General features: G+C 43.2%; 7 protein-coding genes across 7 annotated transcripts; 3 read left to right on the top strand and 4 right to left on the bottom strand.

Moving 5' to 3' along the window:
- Positions 1-252: 252 nt before the first annotated feature.
- Positions 253-1,413, top strand: PCOAH_00053070 (Uncharacterized protein; the record flags this gene model as incomplete). The annotated part of the gene is made up of 1 exon (XM_020062087.1): positions 253-1,413. The coding sequence occupies one exon, from the start codon at positions 253-255 to the stop codon at positions 1,411-1,413; it is 1,161 nt and encodes a 386-aa protein (XP_019917872.1).
- Positions 1,414-2,344: 931 nt separating this feature from the next.
- On the top strand, positions 2,345-4,438 carry PCOAH_00053060 (Uncharacterized protein; the record flags this gene model as incomplete). Its single annotated transcript, XM_020062086.1, has 3 exons — positions 2,345-2,420; positions 2,537-3,983; positions 4,108-4,438. The coding sequence occupies 3 exons, from the start codon at positions 2,345-2,347 to the stop codon at positions 4,436-4,438; spliced, it is 1,854 nt and encodes a 617-aa protein (XP_019917754.1).
- Positions 4,439-4,909: 471 nt separating this feature from the next.
- On the bottom strand, positions 4,910-5,761 carry PCOAH_00053050 (Uncharacterized protein; the record flags this gene model as incomplete). Its single annotated transcript, XM_020062085.1, has 1 exon — positions 4,910-5,761. The coding sequence occupies one exon, from the start codon at positions 5,759-5,761 to the stop codon at positions 4,910-4,912; it is 852 nt and encodes a 283-aa protein (XP_019917636.1).
- Positions 5,762-7,378: 1,617 nt separating this feature from the next.
- Positions 7,379-8,192, bottom strand: PCOAH_00053040 (Uncharacterized protein; the record flags this gene model as incomplete). Its single annotated transcript, XM_020062084.1, has 2 exons — positions 7,379-7,755; positions 8,111-8,192. The coding sequence occupies 2 exons, from the start codon at positions 8,190-8,192 to the stop codon at positions 7,379-7,381; spliced, it is 459 nt and encodes a 152-aa protein (XP_019917519.1).
- A 1,570-nt stretch (positions 8,193-9,762) lies between these two features.
- On the bottom strand, positions 9,763-11,283 carry PCOAH_00053030 (SAM dependent methyltransferase; the record flags this gene model as incomplete). Its single annotated transcript, XM_020062083.1, has 1 exon — positions 9,763-11,283. The coding sequence occupies one exon, from the start codon at positions 11,281-11,283 to the stop codon at positions 9,763-9,765; it is 1,521 nt and encodes a 506-aa protein (XP_019917827.1).
- A 642-nt stretch (positions 11,284-11,925) lies between these two features.
- On the top strand, positions 11,926-13,707 carry PCOAH_00053020 (Protein-S-isoprenylcysteine O-methyltransferase; the record flags this gene model as incomplete). Its single annotated transcript, XM_020062082.1, has 3 exons — positions 11,926-13,201; positions 13,379-13,535; positions 13,683-13,707. The coding sequence occupies 3 exons, from the start codon at positions 11,926-11,928 to the stop codon at positions 13,705-13,707; spliced, it is 1,458 nt and encodes a 485-aa protein (XP_019917707.1).
- A 120-nt stretch (positions 13,708-13,827) lies between these two features.
- PCOAH_00053010 (Uncharacterized protein) lies at positions 13,828-15,200 on the bottom strand (the record flags this gene model as incomplete). Its single annotated transcript, XM_020062081.1, has 3 exons — positions 13,828-14,028; positions 14,140-14,219; positions 14,366-15,200. The coding sequence occupies 3 exons, from the start codon at positions 15,198-15,200 to the stop codon at positions 13,828-13,830; spliced, it is 1,116 nt and encodes a 371-aa protein (XP_019917584.1).
- Between the last annotated feature and the right edge of the window lie 32 nt (positions 15,201-15,232).

Genomic DNA, 15,232 nt, shown 5'->3' with positions numbered 1-15,232 from the left:
CCTTACCGGAGCTACACACCAAAAAAATGCACGCAGTAGCTCCGTACACGACAGTATACATAAACGGACATCCTCATTTTAATGGAAAAAATTTAACAAACATTCTCCATAAGGATGAGAAAAAGGTTGGAGGAATGCCAGACTGGAACGAACGCAAGATAAACAAACCTATGTCCAGTCCACATAAACTACAGTAACTTGTATCCCTCCTGTTCCCGCAACAAATAAGTGTGCCCCCTTCTAATGAGCAACATGCGCGATGAAGGATTCGATTTGTATCCCCTGGAAGAGGGCGCACTCATAGGCCACATAAATGTCGACGAGGAGATAAATAAAAAAACGAAAACATATCTGAGTATGTCCCTAAAATACATTCGTGAGAAGAAGCTCAAAAGTTGCGAAGAGTACCTGAGTGGCGTACTACCGGCTCTTAAGGAACACCCATTTGAACACCTAACTTTAATGACCATAAAGATATATTGTAATTTAAGACTGAATAATTACCGCCTGGTTTCCAGTGACCTCAGTTCGATTGGTCCTTTGGATAAAAGCACTTACAACTTTGAAAACGTCTCATGGAAATATAAGAAAAAAAGTGGCTCCATGGTTTCCTTCCTTCTTAGACTGATTAACTGTTACTACCCCTACACTCTGAACCTGTACTTCACGTCCTTCGACCGACTTTACCTTCTGATACTGCACTATGAGAAGTTACTTCATGAGTGCACCGCTCAGTTGGGAAGCAGTTCAGAACAGAACGACGCTTCTTCGAACGTCACCTACACAGAGATCGCACATAATGATCATAATGGTGGTGATGAAATCTGCCCACTGCCACAGACGCGGAAGAAGGTCATCCTACACAATATCGCAGTTGCATGCTACGTTTTGTGTGACCTCTTACTTAAGAAGAATTACATCGAGCAAGCCATCCACCTTTTGGAGGAAAAAATATTACGATACGATGCAGACCACATTGTCACCATATCTTTGATTGGAAAATTGTATTTGCTTATGGGGGCACTGGATTCCGCAGCGAGGTCCTTCGACTTGGTTGAGCACCTAACCGGGGGGGAAGGAACTCCCCAGGATGCCGCAACGCTAAGACACACCTTAACAAATGCAACTTTCTTTAATCTCTACCTGGAGGATTACGCATCTGCATTGCACAAAATTACATCCATCCCGCAAAACTACCCAACGGAGCAAAACAGAGGAGAATATCTTACCAACGACTACGCCATATACCGCAACAACCTCGCAGTCACTTACTTTTTTAACAATGACCTGGACAAATCGATTCAGACTCTGGAAGAGACTGTGGCCAGGGATCAGGGCAATGCGTACCCCCCGCTTGTAAAAAATTTAAACCTCTTGTATGAGTTCACCAAAGTGAGGGGGCACTTAAAATGAGCCACTTCATCTGGAACAACCTCAATGAAGTTACTATCAGGGGGTTATGTTGTTAATACTGCTGCGAAGGGGGTGACAAAATTTAACATGCTCATCCTCCGCTACGCGCTTCACTTGCGTCTTCCTCTTCGCCGTTATCTATGCTTTTTTTTTTTTTTTTTTTTTTTTGTTCCCCTCTGATGATGAGCGCATAAGCGGGGCACATCGACCAACCGGTCATGCTAGCCAGCTGGACAAGTTTAACAGAAAAAAACAGTCTACCCCAATTGTACGCAGGGCTGCCCGCGAAGGGAAGCAAATGCATAAGAACACTCTACTATGTTTTTGTGAATATCGTTGTGAACTAACTATTCGAACAACTTCTCCCGCCGAACGGCGATGAATGAATTTTCCCTTTTTTTTTTTTTTTTTTTTTCACCACTCAATCAATTATCCAAAAGTGAGCGCCCCGAGAAAATTGCCCTTCCTATAGTAAAACGGTTAACGGGGTACCCGTAGGAGGGCAAAACGGCGATTCTACTGATCGGTGCTCCGCTCCTCCGGGGAGAGATCGGCTCGAAAGGAAAATCATTCAACATATTTTTTACATGCGAACAAATGAACGCACGTCGCTTACCCACACGACAAAGCGAACAGTACAAACGGGCACAGAAGAGATGTGCCAAAAAAAGAGTAGTGCGGGTGAACACGCACAAAGCGATTTCGCGTGATGTATCTGAAGGGATAGGAAAGGAAAACTTGGAGACCAACTTACCCCTTGAGTGGTCCCCATTAAAAGTTGTATTTTTAGCTGCAACTCCCTGATCTGCTGCCTATCCATCCCCCGCATGTTGGCGCCAAACAGGGGAAAAACGAAGAAGGCCTGCAAAATGACCTCCCCACGCGCCTACATTTCTGAGCAGTGAAAGGCTACCGCCCGCGTTAGCCCAAAATGAGTCTCCTGCTTGTTTTTTTTCTCCTCCTTTTTTGCGTCGCTTTCCTTCCTAAGCATGTTTCCGTTGATGATGGTAAGTGGGTCCGACATGACCAACCACGTGACGGATCACCCGCGCGTCGTTCCCACATTATTCGGTCAGACGTATGAACCGGTTAACCCAAAATGATATGTGTTGCCCCCCCTTAGGCCTCTTCAGAAGCCGGGTGTTGAACCCGTTCCACTACCAGCGGGAGAAGATGCGCATAATGAAGCACGTGAACTCGCTGGCCTTCCTGTACAACGAATTCAAGAACAACGTAGACGACCTGGAAAGGACATACGACAATTTCCTGAAGGCTCTGAAAGTGTCAAAAGAAACGGAGGAAAGGTTGCTAAAGATGAATGACCTCAGAACAGCGAGCTTCATAAGCGAAATGGAAGACCTAAAAAGTGAATATGATGTGTTTAAGGATTCCATAGAGGAAAATCTTAACAAGAAAAAAGACGAATTCAACAAAACGTTGAAAGGTACCATTGAAGGATTCTTCCAAAATTCCATAAAGGAGTTAAAAGGCATCACCAAGTATATCAAATACATAAATCTGAATGCAACAAATTTGCATAAAATCGTATCGAGCATTTTTTCCAAGGCCATGAATTTAAGTGACATTTATGAGCAGAACATTAACCACATATACGAGATCGGAAAGGAATATTATCGAATAAAATTAAGTACGTTAAATAATTTACTCGCTTCAGAGTACGAACAGTATAATAAGACACTTGGGTTCATATCGAATGAGAAATATTTAGACAAATTTTCAGATGTATTCTACATAGAAATGTTAAAAAATTATCTAAAAAATTCTACTCAAAAAACGGTGATGATTGATTTGTCCAACATACTGGAGAGACACTCCTTCCATGAACTTTCCTACTTTTTTAACATTTTTCTGAAAAACTTCCAAAAGGGAGTCATCATTTACGTCATTAACAGAGTCGATAGAAACTACCATAACAAGAAGATGATTTTTTTAGAATACTTCAAGTTGTATGAGTTGGTTCACTATATTAAGAGAAATTATAGCCACCTCAAAGTGGACTTTATCGAAATCCATGTGTTTAACATGTACATATCCTTTTTTGTGAATGCCAATGGGATTTTGTACCATGTGAATTACGAGTCCTTCCTGGACGCCAACTCCATCAACCTGTATAACGCGCACAACTACGGCTACTTCTTCACGAACCAGAAGATCCCCAATGAAACGTCATCAAGTATATGGGGTTATGGAAAGGCAGCTTCTAACCCTAGTGGTAGGGTTGCCCCCCCTGAGGACCGATTATACGTGCTCTACGTGGGCAGTCGAGTCGTCCAAGACAACTGTATAATGTACAACCGGGAGGACATGATCGAATTCAAGAAAGGCAATGCTTACAAAATTATACAACAGAACAAATTAAACTCTCACGATTCCTACTTTAACATTTTCCTGCTGAAGTTGGAATCCGAGTACAACTTTTACAACCAATTCCTCAGTAGTGAATATGAGCATCTGTACCGCTTTTCCGTGCATAACTGTAACATGATTCTGACGTATGACTCCCTCAGCAAGTTTGACATCCCCCATGAGAAGTTCACCTCGCACTTCAAGTGAGTAGCGCTGCATCATCACATCGTCACTGCGTCAATGCTTTACGTTAAACCTACTTCGCAGACGTATTATCACGCTGCACTGCAACAACATATTTTATGCGCCATTTTTTCCCCCCCGTAGAGATGTGTACGCCCTGATCATCATCTACCCCGGAAGCAACATCAGTTCCATGTGCAGCCTCTTCAGCAACTACATATTCCGGGAGTCCATTTACAACCTACGGACGGAGCAGTCCAATGTGCTTGAAATCTACGCAGAGAAGAAAAAGCTAACTATGCTCGTTAACAACAAAACGAAAAACTACTACGTTAACCTGAACAACAAAAAAAATGAAGAGCCTCTGCAAACCAGCCTTCTCAAAATGAAGACCTGCCTAAAGCAGTACGTTAGAAATAACTATGATGACTACTTTGACTATTTGAACGTCATTTATTTTGTGTCTTCAGATTAGTTAGGTGCCTTTCGTCACCTTTAAGGGGGATGAGACGGACCAACGTGGCTGTTACACACCATTTGTATTTCTACCATTCGTAACAATGGCCATGGGGTATTTGTTTTTTTTTCCCATTTTACCTTTTTTCGTGTATACATCCCCCCGTGGGGACCTCCCCCTTTTCAATGCGATTCTTTTTGTCCCTTCTTTATCTAATCTTATGCAGTTCTGCCCCACCGTATGCTGTACCATTCGTTCGACAACACCCACCTTGGGCTGTTCATTTTTTTTTTTTTTTTTTTTTGTGATTTTCACCAAAGTGGGGAACCAACTCGTTAAGGCGAAAAAAAAACATGTTACAAATTTTTTGACAAAAAAAAGAGAAGTATTGTGTTCGTAAGGGGAAAGACAAAATGGGGAGGGGTAACAACAGGGTGGTGTGACACGCGGTATGCACGCCGCTTTCCCCCCCTACAATGTCCAATTACGTCATCCCTCCACCTCCTTGGAAAGGAAGACAAACACCTTGACGACCCCGTCTCTGTGCTCATAACGAATTTTCTCCTGCTGAATGGGCTTCATGAAAAGATAGCTGCGCACAAAATAGCCCCCCCTGATTTCGTGGGAGTAATAATTGGCAAATCTGTGAACATCGTAGGGGATTTTCCTGCCAGATATTGTTACATAATTATTGTTTGAAGAAATGTTAAAGTTCTGTAAGTCTCCTGAAATGAAAAAATAAAATACAACCTTCTCTTCATCGTAGAGGATGTCCACGGGGGGGATAAAGTTCACTGGACTGGATGAATGGGGGGATTTTATTTCCTCTATGAAGTCGCATTTTTTTATTTCTTCTTGCCTCTTCTTTTGGCGTGGAATGTCCGGTGTGCAAAACTGGATGGGGGTGCTTGGAATGGGTTCCGCTTCATTCAGGCGATGTTTTTGTCCGTTGGAGGTGCCTCTTTTTTGGCGTCTCCGTCGGGGGCGTCCCCGGCTATTCCCTGAGTTGGCCGAACTGTCTGGCCTACCCCCTTTGTCCACTTTCTTATTCTGATGCATGGTTCGGTGCTTTAGTAGGGTACCTCCTGCGTCATCTCTAGGGATTTTATTTCTCTCCACCTGGTGAATGTGCTCCCCTGCTAGGTAGCTATCGACGTGCCCATTTTTTTCATTATCCTGCGTTTTATATGGTAACTTCCCGTGTTCACCAATTTTGAAAGGATCGAATTTTTCATAAACAGACGGGGCGAACGAGCTGTCCAGAGCCAGTTCGTGCCAATTCAAGTCGTAGAAAACCTTTTCCGTGTTTAGGTCTTTCTTGAGGATTTCAATTTCTTCCATTTGGTCAAGGGGCAACTTGTGTAACTAGTAGGGGAGAGGCAATAAAACGAAGCGTTACTTTCTGGGAATTTTTTTTTTTTTTTTTTTTCTTTCTCCCCGTTCTGTAACTCGGTTCGTCTATGTACCACTCTGTGCGAGTAAAAAAAAAAAAAAAAAAACGTACAAATGGGACAGAGGTTGGGAAAAGAGGAGCATGTCCTTATGTAGAGTCCCCTATAGGGAATTAAACAGTAGTGACCAGTTCCCCGCGAGTGGGCAATTTCGACTTAAGAACAACGGAAAGGACAAACAGACAAGGAAATTTAAGTGCAACTAGCATTCAACAGAAAAATGACAAAGCGGAAAAAATGTACTTCTCATTTTTTTTTTAGCAACATATGCCGAAAGGGCGAATAATTTAAGGTTTGAGAAAAATGCGAAAAGACAGAAAAAGGGGAAGAAGGAAAAAAAAGGACAAAAAATGGAAATAAGAAAAAAAGGGGGAAAATAGGAAAACTCTTTTTTTTTTTTTTTTTTTTTTTGTAAATTGGCAATATATATCTACAATGCTGCACTGTGATTTTTTTTTTGCTGTTTTTTTTCCCTTTTTTTCGCACTTTTTCCAATTTGCACGAAGCGAGGGAAATGTGACACTGCTGTGGAGTGGCCCTCATCCTTCACCCATACCCACGTAAGGACAAACAGAGGAACCAAAAAATATGCCCCCCGTGTGGACGTATGCATACATACGTACGTCCCTTTTTCGCATTAATTCTGCGACGAAGCAACCCAGACAAGTAGCTTCCTCCCTCTGGAAATGTTTTCCATTTCTGGGCATTTCTCCGTCGCAACTGTTGCACACGCGCCCTACTCTGCAGCACTATGCCGTATTCTATTTTTCCAATTTTTTTTTTTTTCTCTCTAACCCTATTTACAATACTATGTGCTCACTAACACGGCAATGGGGGGCACATGTGTCACTGTGCTTATTTTTGCAACCCAAATGTGCGTGCCCTGTTTTCCTTTCCTTGTAAGAAGGCAGGAAAACGATTCACCTGGAGGGGTAACTCATGTACGTGCTGTCTAACGGATTGCTTCGCGCAGGGATAGAACGTCAAGCAGTAGGACTTGCAACCTTTGTGCACGCATACACTCAATTTGGGCATTTCAAGTGCCTCCCATGGTTGCCTTGTAAAACGGGAGTTTTACTTTCACGCATAGGTCAGGTTAAGAAGTCGAAACGAAAGACACGGCAAAAATAAGGCACTAGCGCGGGAACATAACAGCGGATGGGTATATCCTTAAGTACACATAAAAATTTGCGCTGTTTTTGCGCCAAATAGGATAAATGAGAAAAAGAAAAAAAATATATATATAGATAGAGGCTCATGCGCACTGCTCCAATCATCCCAGGCACAGTGTGCACACGGACGGGTGGGATACATGCTCACATGTGAAAGCTACATGCTGGTGCGCACTTTTTCAAAAAAAAAAAAAGTCATTTTTTTACGCAAAAAATAAAGGGACACGAAAAAAATGGATTAGAATTACGGGGGTATCATTCCTTTAGTGGAATTTCCCTCAAAAACGCAGAAACAAAATAAACACCTCCCCTCCCCCTATTTGTATTTTTCGCAGCTACAAATTCTTCTCAACGCTGAGATTAACTCCCCGTATGTTGCATTCCGAACGATCTGTAATTTCGGATATGTCAGAAAATTGCGTCTTGTTCTTATCGATGATAGTTGGCCCGCCCAGCTTGTGAACCCCCGTGTAGGTCGACTTGTCATCATGAAACCTGACATTAGCAGCTTTGGTCCCATAAAGGATTGGTCCACTGGAAGCTTCATTGCATAATGTTTGTACAAACTGATCATAATCCAACTTGTGCTTGTCTACCAAATGCTTAACTGCTTCAACAAACTGGTCATAGTTAATTCTTTTGGCTCCTTTCGCCTTAACCTTCGCGAATGTGAGGTCCGCATCCACGGCCGTTAGTTTTTTGTTCAGCAATTCTGAGAGAGGGGTGGGGTGCAGTGGGGGAGAAAAAAAGAGGCGGTTATGTACATCTGCCCAATGGAATATATGGCAATTATTTACAAGCAAAGGTATGAATTGAAAGACGCCGCATTTTCCCTCTTTCCAGCCAATCAGAAAGAGCAATTTTTTCATTAAAAGGGGGAACAAAATGGTACAACAAAATTGGACAAAAAAAAGAGAAATGCACGCAACTTTTTACACACTTGCATGAACACATGCCAACCGATTCTGAGAGGAGGCATATTCGCATGGCACACATTACTTATTCACACGTTTACGCACTGACGATGAGCCCCCCTCGGGGAAAATGCTCCCTTTTGAATGCCTTACTTGAGTCCTTCAAGATTTTTACGAAAGTTCTGCTGTCCATATCAGCCTCATTCTTGGTGTATATGTAGAAGGCGTTTTCCATTTGGGGAGAATATGTACGCGGTTCAAATGAAAACAAAAAAGGGTTCACACTTGTGCGAATTGCAGTTGGGGTTAGAAAGTGGGACAGAAATTAACAGCACAAAAAAGAGAAACCAAGAGGGTGGGGGGATATCTGTTACGCTTTACTTCTCAAAACGGTTAAAATAAAGAGGCAAACGAAGGAAGGCGCGAAATGGTGCATGTGAGAGGGTGTTCATGTGGAACTTCAAGACAGTAACGAAAAAAGGCAAAAATAAATCAAACAAAGGAAAACGAAAAAAACTATTTAGATGCCCATAAACCAAATGGAGAAACAAATTCATAAAGATTAACGATCAAGGTTAATGCCATTTTGACATAAAATTCTTGCATTTTTTTTTTTTTTTTTTTGTGCAAAAAATATGACCTGTTCATGTAGAACTTGGTGGGCCACACATTTTAAGCGCCTGAACGGTTCATGCGAAAATGTGCGTCCAAAAAAGGCAAGCCGTTTTTTTGTGTAACCATTTTTTGCGAAGAAAACGGATGTACCATATTTCTGTATCTTTGGAGAAACAGCTAGCCATTTGTGCAGAATTTTTTTTTTTTTTTTCCCAAAACGCATGAACAGCTAGCATATATGCACATAAATGTTTGGAGCTCGGGAAAGGCAAGCATCCTGACGCTCGTCGTTCGTTTTGTAAAAAAAGAGGGAAAGCCAAACGGGTGAACACCTCCTTTGCGCATTTGCAGCGTTGTAGCTTTTCACGCGCTCGCTTCATTTGTTCATTCTTTTTGCCCCTTCTGATGTACAACATGAACGGCATCAGCATAATCGTAAAAATGGCCAACGTGCCAAAAGTTTTGGTAAGGTTTACAGGCGAGCGGCGCAATGGTGGCTCTAAGCGCATGTTTTGTATTTCCTCCCGTGTAAACGGTTTCCCTCCTTTCACACGTTGTCCCCTTTCTTCCCATGCCCCCCTCCCGAAACAGGCGCAAGTTCGATGCTTTTCCGATCGGAAAAGGAAAATTATGAACGGAACGGAATACATCAGGCGGAAAACTGGCTACGGCGGAAGGATAAGAAGAAACAGGCAGGCGCCTGCATATAAGAGGTGAGCACACTGTCCTAGTCAAGCACAGGGGATAAATAACTTGCCAGCTTTGTTTTTTTTGTAAAGAAAAAAAAATAAAAAAAAAGGGGTAAAAATATCTTGCCGAATGTGTACCTTTTTCCTGCTACGGTGGACAGCGTTTCTCAACACACGCATCGGTCTTTCCTTATATATGTGTGCATGGGGGGAGACGTTCCCCACGTTGGCAGAACAGATGACATGGACAGGTGAATAACATGCAGATGGTTACACCATCTCGTTCGAGTTTGCCCTGCGTGTGTAACGATTACAAAGTCAGCAACTCCCCAGCACATTAAACGAAGGACAAAAAAAATATATATATGATAATAGGAGATGCATCTCTGGGGATGAGAAAAAGAGCCAAATGGACCTGCACACCATGCAGGTGCGTATAGTAGTATAAGAAGATGGGTTTTACCCTATGCATCACATATGAGCGACTGAACGAATGGGTACCTAAACCTTCTCAAAAACGGACATTTTGGCGGAGCGCGCAGATTTGTTGGCCTTTAACTCCCCCTCGCTGGGGGTTATATCGGCGTCGTTAATTTTTTCCCATAAGTTTTTCCTCTCATGGACAAACATTTCCACGCACTTGTATTCCAATGAATGGTACGAAATAACGACAAGTCTTTTTTTTGCCCTTAACAATTTATAGCTCGAAAATAAAAACTCCTTTAAGGCTTTCATTTCATCGTTGACGTATATTCGTAATGACTGAAAAACCCTGGACAAGACTTTCTGATTTGCTTTGTAATTTTTTTTGCATGTGGAAAGAACGATGTCCCTCAGCTGATACGTGGTCGTGATAGTTCCACTGCTCTTCCTCCATTGTACAATTTTTTTGGCAATTTTAGATGCCTTCTTCTCTTGACCATATGTGTGCATAATAAACCTTAACTGTTGGGCGCTGTACGTGTTGAGGATTTCTCCGATTCGTTTTTGCGGCTCCATTTGGGGGCTCTCCCCGTTGGCCCGCTCAATCTGGTTAGCCTGCTTAGATTGGTAATCCTCGTTTGAAGCGCTTCCCCTGGGTTCGGTATTTTCCCTACACATCCGGGCGTATTCCTCATCGGTGTACCTGTCCATGCTCATGTCAAGAAGACCGTTGTGCTTGTAACTGAACCCCCTCCTTCCACATCTCAGCTGGTGCGTGGATACACCCAGGTCTAGTAAAATGCCACTGTAGCTGCCAAACAGGGGAAGGCCATGCCGGTGGAGCAGGTGAATAATATGTCTGTAGTCTCCGTGTATCATTGTTAGCCTGTTCACATCTACATAACATTGCAGCTTCTGTTTGCTGTAATAAATGGATTCTATGTCCTTGTCTATGGCGACCACTTTGCTTGTCGGTGCCAAGTTTTTTAAAATTTCTAGCGTGTGTCCTCCACCGCCTAGTGTCGCATCGATGTAGTACTCAGGTGGAGTAATTTCCATTGGGGGGAGTCGTGAAATATATGTAGATGAGAGGGGCTTAGGAAAAGTACCCCTCTCTTGCGTCCCCCCATTTGGGTTCTCTCCATTTTTCACTTTTCCCCGCAGAGTGGTACCTTTTCCCTCTTCTTCTGTTATCTCCCCTGGTGAAGGAATAATAAAATTGGAAGGGCGTGCTTCTCCCTGTGGTTCTACTCCATTTGTGTGATGTCCTTCTGAGTCACGTATTTTCGTGTTGTCCTCTCTGGGGTTGTCACCCCTAAGGTAGCGTACCACTTCGTTAGCAAGCACAGGGGTGTGGTAGACATACGAACTGTCTAATATGTTGGCTTCATCTTGACTTTCTCCTTCTTGATTCGTTGCAAAGTGTGCGGGGTGGCGATTCAAGTTTACGACGCTTCTTCCATGGCTGCTACGGAGGTCACTACGTCCACCCCTCTGCGGAGTGAAAAGCGGGAGGAGTGCCTTCTCCGGCTGTCTGACCCAGAAGCAGTGGCCACACGTGCTAAGCAGCGTAAGGCAAAGGCACAGTGAGTTGTGCATCCAGCATTTGAGGGGTACACGCGGGGGTCAAAAAGAAAAAAAATGTAAGATAAAATGGGACGTGTATCTAAGCAGGCATGATAAGGAAAAAAAAAAATAAATAAAATAATAAAACAGCCTAGCGATGTGCCAAAATGAAGTACCCAACGGGATGTTTTTATCTTTTTTTTTTTTTTTTTTCGCCGACCAACGATTGGAAGAATGGCGCACACAACGGAACAGGAGATTTGTAACAGTCGCTACAAGCAGGGAAAAAAAAAAAAATAATAATAAAATAAAATAATGTAATATAATATGATGTATTTAATGTAACGTGATAAACGAAGTGGAAAGCTCCGATAGGAAGAAGTTCCCTCCGCACACGCCAATCATGATAATTTTTTTAAAGTACATTTTTAGTACCTCCGTTTCGCATACCACCATTTTGCCCCTCCGTGCGTTCCTATTGGTGCGGGTCTCTACCAGCGGCATCCCCCACGTCGCGTAAGTACAAGTCGAAAAATTGAACCGTTGAGGATATTCCCATTTGCGGTCCCTTTCTTGAGGAAATACACATCACGGGGTGACCCCACAGATACGCGGCTAGACGGATAGGCGACTAAGGAGGAAGAGAGAAGACCCCGCCTATTAGGCTCACCCAAAATGAACGTAGGCGTGTACTTCCTAACCGCGTTCCTTCTATACACATCCCTACTGAATTACAAAACATTGGTGCATCTGATTAGCCCCACTTTTGGTGGGCACATACAGAAGGGGGACGACCGTGTCTATCGCGTCATTGATCACTACTTGCACGTCTTCCTGGAGTATGGGTTTGTTAGCATCTACCTTATAGTTGCTTTTCAACCAAGCAGAAATGCGTACTCGAAGCGGAGTCCCCAGAACTACATCTTCGCAAAAGTGTTGCTAGTGTTTTTTTTTTTCTTCCTAATCCACTTTCTCCTTAATGTGAAAAATAACTTCCCACTGAACATCTTCTTTCTAATCATTACGACATTCCACTTGTCCGAGTTTTTCCTGTCTTTCTTACACAACAAAAATAATAGCAACTATTATAACTTTTTAGTGAACCCTAATTATGGCTACGTGTACTTCTTCATCCTCACGCTCCTTGAATATTACGCAAAGATTTTTTTCTTCCTCCTGGTACACTTTTGTGAGAAGTATTTGAACAAGAGACTCCTCCAGAACCTCCTCCTCGTGAATTATTTTTTCCTGAAGAATTTCGTGCAGAATGGGCCAGGCGTGTGCACCTACTGCTATGTTAATCAGCTCGATTGGGGGAAGAATGGCAACGAATTCCAAGTCGGAATAAACACGCACGTTGGCACTCATTTTACCGTTGGTGGGGGCGCACACCCGGGGGAGCTTTCCTTACTGCGCCTTCTGCAGAACCGCATACGCATGAAGGGGCAGCTACACAGGGGGACCTTCCCACTCCCGTTAGGAAAAAGAAAGGGAACTTCCTCACAAGACAATGCAAAAAATACTGGAGAAACAGATACATCCCTCACGTATGACGTTTTCCCCCTTGGGAGGACCTACGGAGAGTGCCTCTTCACCACGGGGCCACCTCCCTCTGACACATGCAAAACGTACGACTTAAACAACACCATCTATCATAGAATTATACACCAAAACGCAGGCGTATTTAATAAGTATAAAGTGAAGGGAAGCTACAAACGAGCACACAAGTACCACCTCCTGTTGGTACTGCTATCCATGGTGTTTTCCCTATTTGGGTTACTTTTGCGAATATTAGGTTTAGTTCATTGTTCCAGCAACTTTTGTTTCTACGTTATGAGCACCGACCACTTGGCAGACAAGTGCATTAAGAACAAACATAAGTTGGTGAAATCCGGTGTGTACAAGTATATGAGGCATCCCTGTTACACTGGCTGGTTCTACTACGCATTGTGTAAGGCCTACTAGAGTGTGTCTACATGGGGGTAACTTCCCCGATGCAGTTACCACCCCTCTGCGGACAAAATGTAGACGAGAATGGCATCGTTGGGGAGACCAACCCAGCGTCTGTGAACGTTAATATTCCCAATATCACAAATATGTGTGCCGCACCCCTTCCCCCCCCCCTCAGTCTTGCAACTGCTCCTCATGAACCTTTTCTGCTTCGTGTTATCTTTTTTCGTCTTATGGGCGTACTTTTATCACACCATCAGAATGGAAGAGACGTACTTGCTGGAGTGTTACGGCGAGGAGTACAGAAGTTACAAGAGGAAAACGCCCAACATATAGTAAGGCAAAATGGAGAAAAAAAATTTACCATCCATTGGGATGGTATGCATCCACGTGGTGCATAAAAGGTTCTTATGGTTACCCTGCATGGGGATATATTTTGTCTATCCTCCTATGGAGTTGCTATTTTTTTTTTCCCCCCGTAGCATCCCCTTCATGAGAGGAATTTGATCTGCTCAGAAGAGCATTCGCCCGATTGGAACATACCTGTAAGGCTTCTTCTCCCAGACAGGGATTTCTCCCCCTGAGGTATAGTCAAATATTACAGGATCATTCCCTTCCTGTACCCCATCAGGCGGTTATGCTGAAGTTCTTCATTACTTCCACCATGGTGTCTGCATCGGGGGTAGGATACTCCTCTGGTTTCTTCATCTCCAGGGGAACGTTTTCTCCGTTGCTTTTCCACAAGCAAAGGGCCGTCTGCACAGCGTTTGTATACATGTTGATATACTTATTGGTGTATAGCTGTTCATCCACGAAGTATTTCAGTTCCTGCGATGGGGGGGAATTACACATTTCGTTGGAGAGGCACACTAAGGTACACACACACACATATATATATGTGCAGTTGTGCACGTTGCAAATGTTTGCTGAGGTACGGACGTTGAGGGCGCTCTCGTGGGCACTCTCCACAAAGAGACTCGGATACTCATAATGGTTCAGGCACCGAAGCAGTTGGAAGCCTGCAGGAGGGGGGGGAGCGTAAAATGATTTTGCACAGACATGCGTAAATGTGCACGCATGTACGTACGTATCTGTGATGCATTTTATTTGTTTATTTATTTGCTTATTTGTTTGCTTATTTATTTGTTTATTTTTTCCTCCGCACAGTTATGTTCGGCGTTGTAGGAAACCTCCACGGAACCGTTCTCCCCGAACACCTTGACGTCGAAGATCTTGTTGCTTGAGTTGTCGGAAATATTAAAGTAGCAATTGAGCGAATCGAAGAGAGCACTGCCCGCAATGGACTTCACCGTAACGTTTTCGCCCTTCACGGAGTAACATTTGGCAGACACACTTTTCGGTTTGCAGAATAAAAACTCAATTAAGGAGATAATTAGCACCGTTTTGTAGAAGAGGACATTTTCTATTCCCTCATTTTCCGCCCAAAACGGCATGAAGGTGGACTCAATTTGAACGGCATATATGTGTTCCCCCAACTCGTTCAGTGTATTTTTCAAATTATAAAAAACGCGCTGATTCGTTAAGGCGTTGAATATGTTCCAGTAAAACTGTCTGTTCGTTTTTTTAAACTCTGCCTTCACGTCATAGATAATGTCGCTATCTGTATTAAAGTTCTTTAGAGACGCCTTCAATTTTTCTAACTTTTCTATATTTATTGTTGGTAAATTTGAACTGAAAATGCAGTAACATTTCTTTTGGCTTATTACGTATTCCAGGATAAGCTCATGCAGCTTCGACGTCGACATGGCTATAAAGAGCAGATGAACATTGTCCAGATTTTGCTTTTCAATAAACTTCAACACATTGTCGTGTGTGTTCGTCTCTGTGTCATACAGACCGAAGGAGTCCACAAAACACTTCTTCATTTTTGCATCGCTGCAGAAGAGGTACTTTATTTTCCACTCCACCGTTAGCAGCGGAATCCACACGAAGCCTTCGCTGTCACAGATGAGAAATAGCTGCGGTTTTTTGTGCGTCATTTTGGGGGACATCAACCTTGGGGGGTCAACAT

Source organism: Plasmodium coatneyi, chromosome 14, assembly GCF_001680005.1.
Source record: "Plasmodium coatneyi strain Hackeri chromosome 14, complete sequence".
Lineage (NCBI taxonomy): Eukaryota > Apicomplexa > Aconoidasida > Haemosporida > Plasmodiidae > Plasmodium > Plasmodium coatneyi.
Note: the sequence above shows the minus strand (reverse complement) of the source record. Positions and strands in the feature narration are given on the sequence as shown.